The 12,607-nt window shown below is 39.1% G+C and overlaps 1 protein-coding gene and 1 long non-coding RNA gene across 3 annotated transcripts in view; one reads left to right on the plus strand and one right to left on the minus strand.

Moving 5' to 3' along the window:
- The window catches only part of DCN (decorin), a 39,210-nt gene extending 33,793 nt beyond the window's left edge, over nt 1–5,417 (minus strand). The window contains exons 1-2 of the mRNA XM_001511850.5: nt 5,219–5,417; nt 1,792–2,024 (exon numbers count right to left, since the gene is read on the minus strand). Of these exons, the coding sequence (XP_001511900.1) occupies nt 1,792–1,993 (202 nt within the window). The 5' untranslated portion in view covers nt 1,994–2,024; nt 5,219–5,417. The remainder of the gene's footprint in view (nt 1–1,791; nt 2,025–5,218) is intronic.
- The window catches only part of LOC114816473, a 192,747-nt gene that overhangs the window by 103,491 nt on the left and 76,649 nt on the right, over nt 1–12,607 (plus strand). The window contains exon 1 of one of the 2 annotated variants that reach the window (XR_005660752.1): nt 11,281–11,359. The exons of the other annotated variant lie outside the window; for it this stretch is intronic. This is a non-coding gene — a long non-coding RNA (uncharacterized LOC114816473). Of the gene's footprint in view, nt 1–11,280; nt 11,360–12,607 lie in introns of those variants that run through there. 2 annotated transcript variants of the gene reach the window in all.

The raw sequence follows: 12,607 nt of genomic DNA on the forward strand, positions 1-12,607 counted from the left end.
GACTGTTTCTAACCTAATTAGCTTGTTCCTACCCCAGTGCTGAGAACACTGCTTGACCCATAGGGAACGCTTAACAAATACCATCATTATTATTATTATTGTAACCAACTCTACTGTACTGTACTCTCCCAACCGCTTAAAACAGTGCTGTGCACACATTAAGCTCTGAATAAGTAGTATTACTAAATTGATTGATATACTGATTGATTGGGGCCCCATTTTGTGCTGGTTACTCTTGCGCAGCCCTAAAGAATGAGAAGAGGGTCCCTTTCCTTGAGGACTACAGTATAATGGGGAAAAAAGACTAGATAAGGATTATCTAAGTGAGAGACGGAATATATGTAAATCCCAAGGAAAGAGGTTGAAAATGTAAAAGATGCACAAGAACGATGTCAGGGGAAAATAGTTTGTGAGTACCATAGAAGCACAAAATTAGAGAAGGATGAAAGATCCAAGCTCTCTGAGAAGAGATGAACTGTAGGAAAGTTTATCATCTTTGAAAAAATGAGTTCTGTAATGTCCAAGACATTGAATGCAATATTACTCCATGGCCACTTTTCATTTTGCAGGCTTGTTGGTGGCTTGAAGCCCTCTTAGTGATGTGGAGTTGGAAGAGAGTCCTAAAATGCTTTTCTTGTCCTAAGCTTTTATGAAAAACATTTAACATGCAAAGAAAATGCAGACGAAATTCCCTGAAAGGCTTTCCTCAATTTCAACCATATGAGTCACTATCCTTTCTCAACTCTGGGATTGTTATATTGGGAAGCAGAGTAGCCTAGTGTAAAGACAATGCACCTGGGGGTCTTAGGGCCTGGTTTCTAACCCTGATTTTCCTATTTGCTTGCTGTGTGACTTTGAGCAAGTCACTTGACCTCTCAGTGCCTCATTTTCCTCATCTGTAACAATCAGTCAGCGATATTTATTGAGCACTTACTGTGTGCAGAGCATTGTACTAAATGACTGGGAAAGTACACAGAGTTAGTCGAAATGTTTCTCTCCCTACAGTAAGCTTGCAGGCTAGAGGACTAAAACGTGAATCCCAAGCGGGGCAGAAACTGTGTCTGACTTGATTATCTTCTATCTACCCCTGTGTTCACTAAAATGCTTGGCATGAAATAAATGCTGAACAAACATCATTATATCAATATCACTATTACTTATAGAAACAGTCAGGACTAGTGGATAGGGCAGAGGCCTGGAAGTCAGAAGGACCTGGATTCCAATCCCGGCTCTGCCACATGTCTACCATGTGTGACCTTGGGCAAGTCACTTCAATTCTCTGGCTCCCAGTTACCTCAACTTTAAAATGAGGATTAGAATATGAGCCCCATGTGGGAGAGGGACGGTGTCCAACCTGATTAACGTGTAGCTACCCCAACATTTAGAACAGTGCTTTACAAGTACCATTATTATCTTAAGTTACAATAAGTGACTCTGGTTTTTGCACTGCCTGCGGCCTTTAAGACATTTAGTTTCTTCACCTTTACGAGGATACATGGTATCCTGGATCGATTTCCCTCTAGGACTATCCTTTGTATTGATCCAGGATACCACGTATCCTAGTAAAGGTGAAGTAACTAAATGAAACTAAACTAGCCCCCAATAACTGTGGGGTTGCTTTGATTCAAGTGAGCAAATCTGAACGGTTACATTTAGGCCGGAAACATTCCAACCTCCCTAACCTTAGCAGTTGCAAAGGCAGATTTAGACGCCGACTTTTCAGACTCCGCATTAAAATCGCTAAGTTGAAAGCTTCAAAACAGGTCACGAGAGCTGGGCTGCCATGCTTACCTAGATCGGAACACTGGATAACTCGAAGATGGCACTGACAGCGGAAGGGGCAGACCGGACCGAATGGCTCTAATTCGGGAGGGCCAGTTGGGCCTAGGCCAGAGGCCTCATCTTCCAGCATAAAATCAAACAAGCCGACTTGGTGAAATGGTTTGGCCCAGCAAACTGGTGCAAGCAGAAGGAAGAAGATAGTTGCCTTCATGATTTAGTTCATCTATTCAGAACCGGTGACTCTAGGATTCAAATACAAGGATTAGGAAATGGAGGTATCGTTGTGTCTTCCGATGTAACAGTTCATAACAAACGAGAAAAATCAAGGAGCTGATAATTATATCTCACTAAAGAATTATCAAGGAGTGCTCACCATTTATGGGTGAGATTTTAAAAATGGCAACTACACTTGAAAAATCTAATTTAGAAGAATATTCAAGGTTATGTAAATTCAATTCAAATGCATTTTTTAACATTATAGGCTTGAATGCTTTATGATCATATCCGGCTTTCAAATACTCAGATAATGTTCAATGACAATATAATTGCTACCTACAGATAGTCCAAACTACTTTCAGTTGTTTTGAAGGCAGAGGGGAATGTGCCAGAGTTACTTTTATTGCCATAACAAATGAGAAACTAAACAATATCTTTTAAGAGTGCCACCAAGCAATTTTTAAAAACTACATATGATTGTCCAAACTGCGATTTGGGCCATAATCCTAGATATATGACTTCTCATTAAGAAAATTAGTCAGTGTCGTATTGTTGAGCGCTTACTGCGTACAGAGGACTATACTAAATGCTTGATCTATTGTTTCTCGACTTCAGAAAGACGCAATTATTACCTGAATTAGATGTTTCCTAAACTTGAAAAATCTACTAATTCTCATTTCTCAACATAAAACGACGCAGTACACATCTCTATTCAGGTCACTGGAGTGGACTTCTTAATTACATCCCATTTGGGCTCCTTGTGTTCACAATTACTATATTGTGCTTACTGTTCTTGTACTATTTGTGTACTGCAAAAAAAGATGACTTCTTAGGTTAAAAAATATGCCCATAAGGATTCACATTTTTTCCATACAAGATGGCCTTTTTAGAAACCTATTCTACTGCTTGGACAATATCTATTTCAACTAAATTTTAGGGAACAGTTTCTTTCTGCTACACTTTCAAATTAAAGGTTGATTATAGGTTCTCTAGGCTTTTATAGTCAGGTTTTTGAAAAGTATGCGAAGAACTACTTAAATGAGTTAAACTCTGGGTAGGCATTTCCTTTATTCATGGTGATTTGTCCAGAGAGGACTGTCAGAGTTACTGATAGAGCATCAGAGAAGCGCAGTTAATAACAACACCTAAGAAACAATTGTCTCATACAGATACAGATATTCTTCGTAATGATTATGAGGCTTTTTCATTGCAAATATTTCAGACAAGAAGGGAAAGTAATGCTTGATTTCTATGACATTTTTGATCTTTAATATTTACTGTTATGTTTTATTTTAATGAAAAAAATTACCCTTTCAATATCATGGCTTTGTTGGGAGGGTAAATGAAAATTGATATTGGGCATAGAGCCGAGTAATCCAAATTCCATACTCAAGATGCCTTAATTACTCATAATGGCATGCTACCTGTTAGAGATATCAGGCAGATATTGTGACTAGTGTTATTAATAATAATGATTCTAAATCGCTGGTAGATTATGTGGCCCAAAGCTATATCTGTAGTTCATTTATGCACTTTAGAGTGGAAAAAACAACAAAAAAGAGATATCTCGGTGGCAATTCATTAATGAATTCTGCTGATGCAATATACATTAGGATTTAATGCACAAATGATGATAATGATAATAGTAATAAAAATGATAATGATATTGTTAAATACTTCCTATGATTCAGGCTCTGGAGTTGATACAACTTAATCAAGTCAAACCCAATCCTTGTCCCACGTGGGGCTCACAGTCTAAGCAATGGCCTGTATCACACTTGTTGAATAAACAACACTTCTAAAAGGTATTTTACTCATTGTGGAATATGTTAAATGTTTTCTCTGAACTAATCACTGTATTAAGTGCCGGGATAGAAACAATGCAAACATGAATAAGTAAACTTGAAATAGATTTCACTTTGATAATTTCTTTCTTTTATTTTCAAGAGATATTAATGGATCGATCACAAATAGCAAATGCATAATAATCAGTTTTCCACTAAGATTACCTTAAAATGGATCAGTTGAAATACTGTAATTAATTTAGATGTTGTTATTCACATTGATCACAGTCTCAGTCCTGATATCGCTGTATATTCCAAGCGCTTAGAACAGTGCTCTGCACATAGTAAGTGCTCAATAAATACTATTGAATGAATAAATGAATATTGCCACTATCAGTATCAACATAACTATGACATCATCTGACATCAATAACAAAGATTTTTCTTCATGGAATTTAAGGAAAAAGACAAGATGACAAATCCAGCCTTCAGTACAGAAAATTATTTAGAGGATGAGGAATGAACATAGCAATTCACAATTAAAGGAAAGTATGAGAAATGTGTATTGAAATTCACAGAAAACACTTATTAATCAATTATAGAGTGAGAAAATGTATCAAAAGTAGAGGTAGCTTTGGATTCCCCTTGGGTGTATTTCATGCAAAATAATAAGACAAAAAAGCCACACCAGTAAACGTCATTGAAAGCCCACTCTATTAGTGGTCATTATTTAAAATTTGAGGGTGGGTGGGCAGGAGACTGGGGTGAGGGGGGAGGGGGCTATATTTTGATTGAAGAAAGTCCTAAAATGAAACTTTATTTGCTTTTAAATAATGACAGAAACTACACATATCACATAGATGGAATAATACTGCTGGCTATGGAAACTCCTAGTTTTGGTTTTAAAAGCCAACGTAAATACTTTTCAATGTTTACTTTCAACTCTGCCGAATAACGTGTGCCATAGGGTTTTTTTCCAATGTTGAAGAAACATTCAATACATCTCTGTAACTAATCACTGTATTTTATTTTTGAAGCTTATGAAGTACCGTATGAGAATTCAGAATACCCATATCCCTAAATGCATAAATCCAACTAAATACATTTTGCTCATAAACACTGCCCTGATAACACTAGATATGGGACTTGTAGTTAAATTGCAAACACAGAACAACACACTGATGCAGAAATTTACAGTCCTTCACAAAAGTCTTTCAGGGTTTACAATGATCAAAGCAAGAACAAGTTAATTACAAGAAATAGATTCAATGCTTCAAAATGAATTGCATTACCCATCGTACCAAGCAAGTAACAAAATGCAACATTAAATCTTCTAAAAGTTTAGCAGGGAAAATGTATTCCCCTCAAATCTCCCCTTTTACTCTAGTCTGAAGTTGTTTATTAGTCGAGTTCAGGACAATTATTGAAAACCATACCTTTTAATCCGGGGATTTGCAACGGGGAGCTCTCAAAGCTGAGATGTAATTAAACTAAATAGTCAGCCCAAGCAAAAGAGTTTGCAGGTGGGGAAAGGAGGAGGGGGGCAGATTTCTGCTCTGTGACTGTCACTTGGTTGAAAATCCTCCTGCTTCTATTCCATAGCACAGTTAAAAAATAAGGTTTCCCTCAATGAGCACAGTCCGGGCTGACACCCACATTAGATCATATGGTAATGATATGTCTCCTGTATTGTAGCCAGAAACTTTTATCAGCCTCTTTTTCATTTGCTTTATTTCTTTCTCGTCTGTTTAGGATCCCAAAGTGCTTGTCCAGTTCAGCATAGCAACTTGACTTGCAATTTATCTTACTTAGTTGCTTCCTTTGCTCGGAAAGTATATTAACTGAAGGATTCTTTCTCCCTTGATTTTAGCCTGGCTTAGAAATGGCATTTCTCTGACTAAAAACAACAACAAAATACACATTTTTCTTATTTGCAATAAGTGGGATTCCCCCATTCACAATACGAAATTGATCCTGTAGATTTTCCCAAAGTATGGTTTGGATAAAACGAATATGGATACCCTTAGGTTAAATATTTATACTGATTCTAACTTGCCTGTGACATTTTTTACAGAAACTAGTACTCCAACATTGAAATTACTTCTTGAACATTCTGGGTCATTTCCATGTATTTTAAACACATTTTAAAACTCTCCTGGAATGAAGCCATGACTTATGTGAAAAAGCTGGTGCTTTTTATTTTCATTATTCAGATTATTCTGACATTTACCGTAAGAGACATTTTGGGTAAACAAAGTAGATTTAAATGTGAATTTTCACCAAAATAGAAAAGCATAGTAAACCACACATCATAGTTTCATCTCATTCTTATATGCACATCGTGGCTTTTATAACACATATATTCTGGAAGTAAGTTACAATTAGTCTAAATTAGTGGTTGAGAGATTTCAGGGGAGAGACTACACTTTCATAAAACCCAGAGCGTCTGCGTAGACAGTGAGAGTCTTTCCAAACTTCAGGAATTGGAAAAGGAATCGATTGTATAAGAAAGAGTATTCATTTAACAACTGAAAACGTTTTGGACATTTGTAACTCCCTTTTTAAAATTCTGTTAGTTCTTCTCTCAAAGTGCTGTAAATTCATGTCTCTCTGCTTTGACTTGTGTTCTTTATTCCTGCCCCGGGGCTGTGACCAGGTGCAAACTTGAAGTTAACATCTGTGAAACCTGAGAGGGATTTTTTTTGTTTTTGAGGCTGCATCCAGAGTTCTAAGGTGCAGGCTATTTTTCTGCTGCAACTTGATGGGGCTTAGATTCTGGCACTTCTTGTAGGTTCCATTATCATGGCGATGATGATGATGTCTCTCAAGTGCTTCCTGTGAACCAAAGGGCCATCATGAACCCTGAGATAGGTTCAGATACTCAGATGAGCTACAGTCCCTGTCCCACACAGATGTGTCTCCCTCTAGATTGTAAATTCATTGAGGGCAGGGAATCTGTCTGGTTATTGTTATAATGAACTCTCCCAAGTGCTTAGTACAGTCCTCGGCACATAGTAAGTGCTCAATAAATACAGCTGAATGAATGAACGTATGAAAGCTCACAATCTCAGTGGTGGGGAGAAGCTGGTATCTTGGCTCCATTTTAGAGAAGATAAAACTAAGGTTCAGAGAGATTAAGTGAAATACTCAAGATCATACAGCAGATGAGAGGCAGAGTCGGGACTGTAACCCGGGCTCCTGACTGCCAGGTTTATGGTCTTTTCACTAAGGAATCCTAATAATAATAATAATGTTGGTATTTGTTAAGCGCTTACTATGTGCCGAGCACTGTTCTAAGCACTGGGGGAGACAGGGGAATCAGATTGTCCCACGTGGGGCTTACAGTCTTCATCCCCATTTTACAGATGAGGTCACTGAGGCCCAGAGAAGAGAAGTGACTTGCCCACAGTCCCACACCTGCCGAGTGGCAGAGCCGGGATTCGAACCCATGACCTCTGACTCCAAATCCCGGGCTCTTTCCACTGAGCCACGCTAATCCTGCATTCACTTTGATTAATTCTCATGATTTTTGTTTCAACTTATCTAAAATCTATTAGATATTCCTTTCTCCCCAAGAGATAGTCTTTCAGCAGTGGTCTTTCTATCAGGATCTCATCATCCTTTGTATCAAAAAAGAAAGTTCTGAAAACAATTGAACTATTTTATGAGTTAGATTAGAAAAAATTGATTTTTTTTTTAAAAAAAGATATGTCAGAACAGGCGACGAGAAGGCAAGCAAGTTATCATTTTATCAGACATCTACAATAGTTTGGGAATGGTTATATTTCATTAGTTATTCAAGAAGTAATGCTCACTCCAAAAATTTGGGGAAGCCGGGATCTGCCCTTCATACCAATATGTAAACCATCTTAATTAATTGAAATTCATGAAGCATTTACTCTGTCACCACCATTCTAAGTGCCAAGGTAGGTATGGCGAAGCATTGTGGTCTAGTGGATAGAGCACGGGACTGAGAGTCAGAAGGATCTGGGGTCTAATCCCAGCTCCACCACTTGTCTGCTGTGTGAACTTGGGCGACTCACTGAATTTCTCTCCGCCTCAGATACCTCATCTGTATTTGAGGGTTAATACTGTGAGTCCCATGTGGGACATGGACCGTTTCCAATCTGAGTATCTTGTATCTATCCTAGTGCTTAGTACAGTGCCTGGCACATAGTTAGCCTTTAATAGATACCATCGAAAGAAAGACAAGCTAATCAGGTTGGATACAGTCTCTTTCCTACATGGGGCTCACGGCCTAAAGGAGAGGGAGTAGAGGAATTGAGTTCCCATTTTATAGTTGAGGATACTTAGGTACTGAGTAGTTAAATTACCTGTCCAAGGTCACTCAGCGGGCAAGTGGCAAAACTTGATTAGAATCCAGTTATTTCTGACTCCCAAGCCTCTACTCTTTCCACCAGCTCACGGTACTTGACAATATAAAGTTAGTGCCTTTCTCTGACCTTCACAAAATGCTTCCATATGAAATTTCAGCTTCGTTTTCACAATATCTCTGTGAAGCAGAAAGATTACTGTCATCATTTTACTGAAGATGAAACCGAGGGCCCAGAGAGAATAAGGTAGAGATTTGGATCAGTTCCTTGATTTCCGTTCAATTCAACTGTAAATTCCTAAAAGGAAGGAATTGTTTTTTATGGGTTTTGTATACTAGCTCCATAGTATATTCTCAACAAATGCAATCCATTTTGACACTATTTCCTAACATTTTTGACATTCAAATGTGTTTCTGCACCTCAGCTGTTCAAGTTTTTAAGAGTTCCAGGCGTGAAAGATGCGGGGAAATCTTGGCTCCTTCTGAGAAATTTGAAATATTCAAACTTAGATCGCATACCACATCTGCTTTTGAAAGATTTTGACCAGTGATTTATTCTGGCAAACACTTTAGCCAAGAGAGTAACAATTTTGCATCTTGTCAGAGTTTATTTCAGGATTAGCCTTTCTCCTTCTCCCCAAGGCTAATTTCTTTGGAAGTTAATTTTCTATCATTTCTGGGTAATTTCATGGAAACTGTTGCTGCCTTTCTGGCTGTTTCCCTTTTCAAAGGAGGAAGAAATTTACCAAAGTGATGGAATGCGTTAAAGCCAGTAGTCAGGAGTTTAGGCAAATCTTAAAAAATAAAAAAATTAAAAAGCTGCAACACCTACATAAAGTTGAATGCTGTTACTGAATTCTGTTACCTGGGTAGTGCATGATCCAAAGATGTAAGAATAAATAAAGATGTAAAAAACCAAATCAAGAATGATAGTGTGCTTTTAGGGAGGTAAAGAGGATTGGCAACATGGAACTATGGTTCAAGACTAAACAGAAGGTATCCAAAGCTATTTTGATATCCAACAGACTTTGTAAATGGGGGACTTGGACTTTCCCCAGTTGCCATATTTTACTCCAAGAGCCAATGTCACCACCATCATATATGAGAAACGCTATCAAGTGGAAACATAGGAAAAGGAGGCTTTGGAATAGGGTAAAATCACACCACTGAAGCAATGCATGCTATATTTCATCTTCATCCGATAGGCCACGTTACCATGGATGATAGCTGCAATAGAATGGCATAAACAGTTATATAAATATTATGGTTACATAAACATGATGGACAGGAAAAAAGTGAAAGACACAAGGAAGCAAAACCTCAAATGATGTGGAGAGTTTGGAGACGATAGCCATAATAATAATAATGTTAGTATTTAAGTGCTCACTATGAGCCGGGCACTGTTCTAAGCACTAGGGGTTTATACAGGGTAATCAGGTTGTCCCACGTGGGGCTCACAGTCTTAATCCCCATGTTATAGATGAGGGAACTGAGGCCCAGAGAAGCTAAGTGACTTGTCCCACAGCTGACAAGTGGCAGAGCTGGGATTTGAACCCATGACCTCTGACTCCCAAGCCCGGGCTTTTTCCACTGACCCAAGCTGGGAACAATCAGAAATGGGATGAAACTTTTCAATTCAAGGCTTTAGAAATAGCATGACACAAGAGGGAATCAAAAATATCATGAGGGACAAATGAAGTAGTGAAGTGAAGGCCATTCTTTACATGCCCATGCAGATCCGAGTGTCAGTTATGCATCATTCTTAATCCCATCCACCAGTCTGATTAAAAAAAATGTTAGCATCAGTAACATCTTTTATCACAAAGAAAAAAATGTACATATATGGGCATATTCACATATACAAAATACTCTCTTTGTTTAACTTGTATTAAGCCTTTGTAGTCTCATTGGTTCTGTGACTGTTTTTGCTGAAGTTACTATGCTAGCAAACAGTCTTTTGGGTCCCGTTTGCAAGTTCGACATAAGTAGAGCCTATTTTATTCTCTATAATAAATTGCTGTAGAGATATTTGTCCAGTCCAACTTACACTGAGATACAAATTTGCATTTTGGACTCCAATAATTTACTTTTCCTAGGATTCAGGGTAAACACAAAGCAGAATATTTTCAGACTAAATAGGGTCTATGCCGTAAATACACTCTGGGCAGACATGCTCTGTATTTGAATACTCCAAACTAAATAACATATAGCTTTCATGCAACTACATAAACAAATCTCAGAGCATACAGAAAGACAAGGAACCTAGTGGACTATAGTCCATTTCTGGGCTCTAGTTGAAGCTCAAAACTTATCTTGATTAAAAATGCACAATAATCACCTCTCAACTCTGTATCCTTTTTTTTTTAGTAAAATGATTGATGATTATGGTATTTAAGTGCTTACTGTGTCTAGAGCTCTTCTAAGAGCTGGGGTAGATACATGTTAAGTCAGACCTGGTCCCTGTCCCACAGACTAAGTAAGGGGGAGAAAAAGTATTGAATCCCCTTTGACAGTTGATGAAACTGAGGTTAAAAGAAGTCAAGTGACTGGACTAAGGTCACACGGCAGGCAAGAGTGGTGCTGGGATTAGATCACAGGTCCTCTGACTCCCAGGCCTGTGTTCTTTCCACTAAGCCATGCTGCTTTCCTGTTGCTCATTTACTACATTTAATTAGATCTTACCTACTGCCTGCACAATTGAGCATTTTAATAGCTTTGGAAATTTATGAAATTTTCTCTTTGCCATAAATTCTTCATGGATCCTTGGCCAGGCCTATTGCTTATCCACATACACACCTTCCAGTCAGAAGTTGGCATCGGCAACCATTCCTCTGTATGATTTCTTCTCCATTTATGTGGAGAAAGCCAGTTGGCACAAAGTAAGAGGTAAAGAGACAAGTCTAGCAGAGGTGCATGACTTTGAAACCGCAGGGCAAAAGATAAAAGACAGCACGATCATTACTACCTACAAAAAGCAGATTCATATAGCAGCTAGCGTGGCATCTCATCTCTCTCCAGCACTGGCACTTTGAATAAGGCCTAAGTTGTTTTAGAGCCCTTCACCAGAATTTCCTGAACTACCTTATTTTCCTTGTCATCTTTTTCTGTGCCCCAGCTCACCTCCTTTGCTCAACTCAGACTTGCTCATTGTCTTCTGCAGACAGGTCAACCAGGAGCTCTGAGTTGGAAACGGATTTGCCTCAAGTGTGGACTAAATGTCACCAGAAGTGATATGAAACGACAGGTAGGAACAAATGCTGAGTAGCTTGAAACCCCGTATCGTCCCATGATCTCCAGGGCCTGGTGAAATAGTACTTATAGTATCTGAAAGACTGCAGGAAAAGTTCAGGATTCAAGAACAATGGGATCTAGGGGTATGACCTAGTGGAAAGATCACAGGCCTGGCAGTCAGAGAACCTGGGTTCTAATCCCAGTTCCTCCACTTCCCTGCTATGACCTTGGGCAAATTACTTAATTTCTCTAAGCCAGTTTCCTCATCTGTAAAATGGATATTAAATCCCACTCCTTCCTACTTATTTTTATGTATAGTGTGTGCTTAAAGAATGCCATATTTTTTCTCCCTCACTTCTCACGGTATGCACTTCTTTGTTTACATCCGGAGGTTAGGCAGCACCTGGCTGCAGAGAGAGAACGGAGCCCAGTTTCCCTCTTCTACTCCTTCCTACCCCTATTCCCCCCCAGCCCCACTCCAGGAACAGGGGACAAGGAAGCAAAAGGAAACAGACCAGGCTTCCCTATGGAACATGGGGAATATGAGTTTGACCTTCTTCTCTATTGTCCAGACCTCCAGTTCCCAAACCTGTAGCATGCCCCCACCTCTGGACGGTGTGCCTTGGAGTATTTGGGCTCAGCAGGGGCAGGACCTTGGACTAAGCCCTCCCCCACCTCCTCCCCCCACCCCCTCGCATCACCTATTCATTTAGTAATAATTACGATATTTGTTAAGTGCTTACTATGTTCCAGGCTGTGTATTTCTTAATCATTTTGATTGGTATCCCCCCCGCCCCCGTGGAACTTTATATGCATGTCCTTATACTTGATGACTTTCCCTATCTGTAATTTATTTTAATGTCTGTAAGCTCCTCGTGGGCGGGGATCTTTTTACTGACTCTATTAATTATGAGGGAGGAGGAACAAGGTTAGCATTCGGGAAGGGAAACAGAGTTGGAAAATCCCTGGCTTCTGACTGGTGGTCTTCATTATTTACTCCTCCTTGACCTACTTCAAGAGCAGGAGCAGAGTCAGCATATGAGAAAACAAAGGGGAATCACGCTAGTTGGTTCCTGCCCCAGTTCGATGTTACAGAAGTGCTTTCAGTTGACTGTAAGGCAGTTAGGTAGAGCTGCCCAGAAGGACCACTAATAACTACAATAATTATGATATTTGTTAAGCACTTACTATATGCCAAGTACTGTGCCAGGTGCTGGGGTAGGTAAAATCAGTTCAGACCCAGTCCCTCTCCAAAATGGGG

The sequence above is a fragment of the Ornithorhynchus anatinus genome, chromosome 14 (genome assembly GCF_004115215.2).
Source record: "Ornithorhynchus anatinus isolate Pmale09 chromosome 14, mOrnAna1.pri.v4, whole genome shotgun sequence".
Lineage (NCBI taxonomy): Eukaryota > Metazoa > Chordata > Mammalia > Monotremata > Ornithorhynchidae > Ornithorhynchus > Ornithorhynchus anatinus.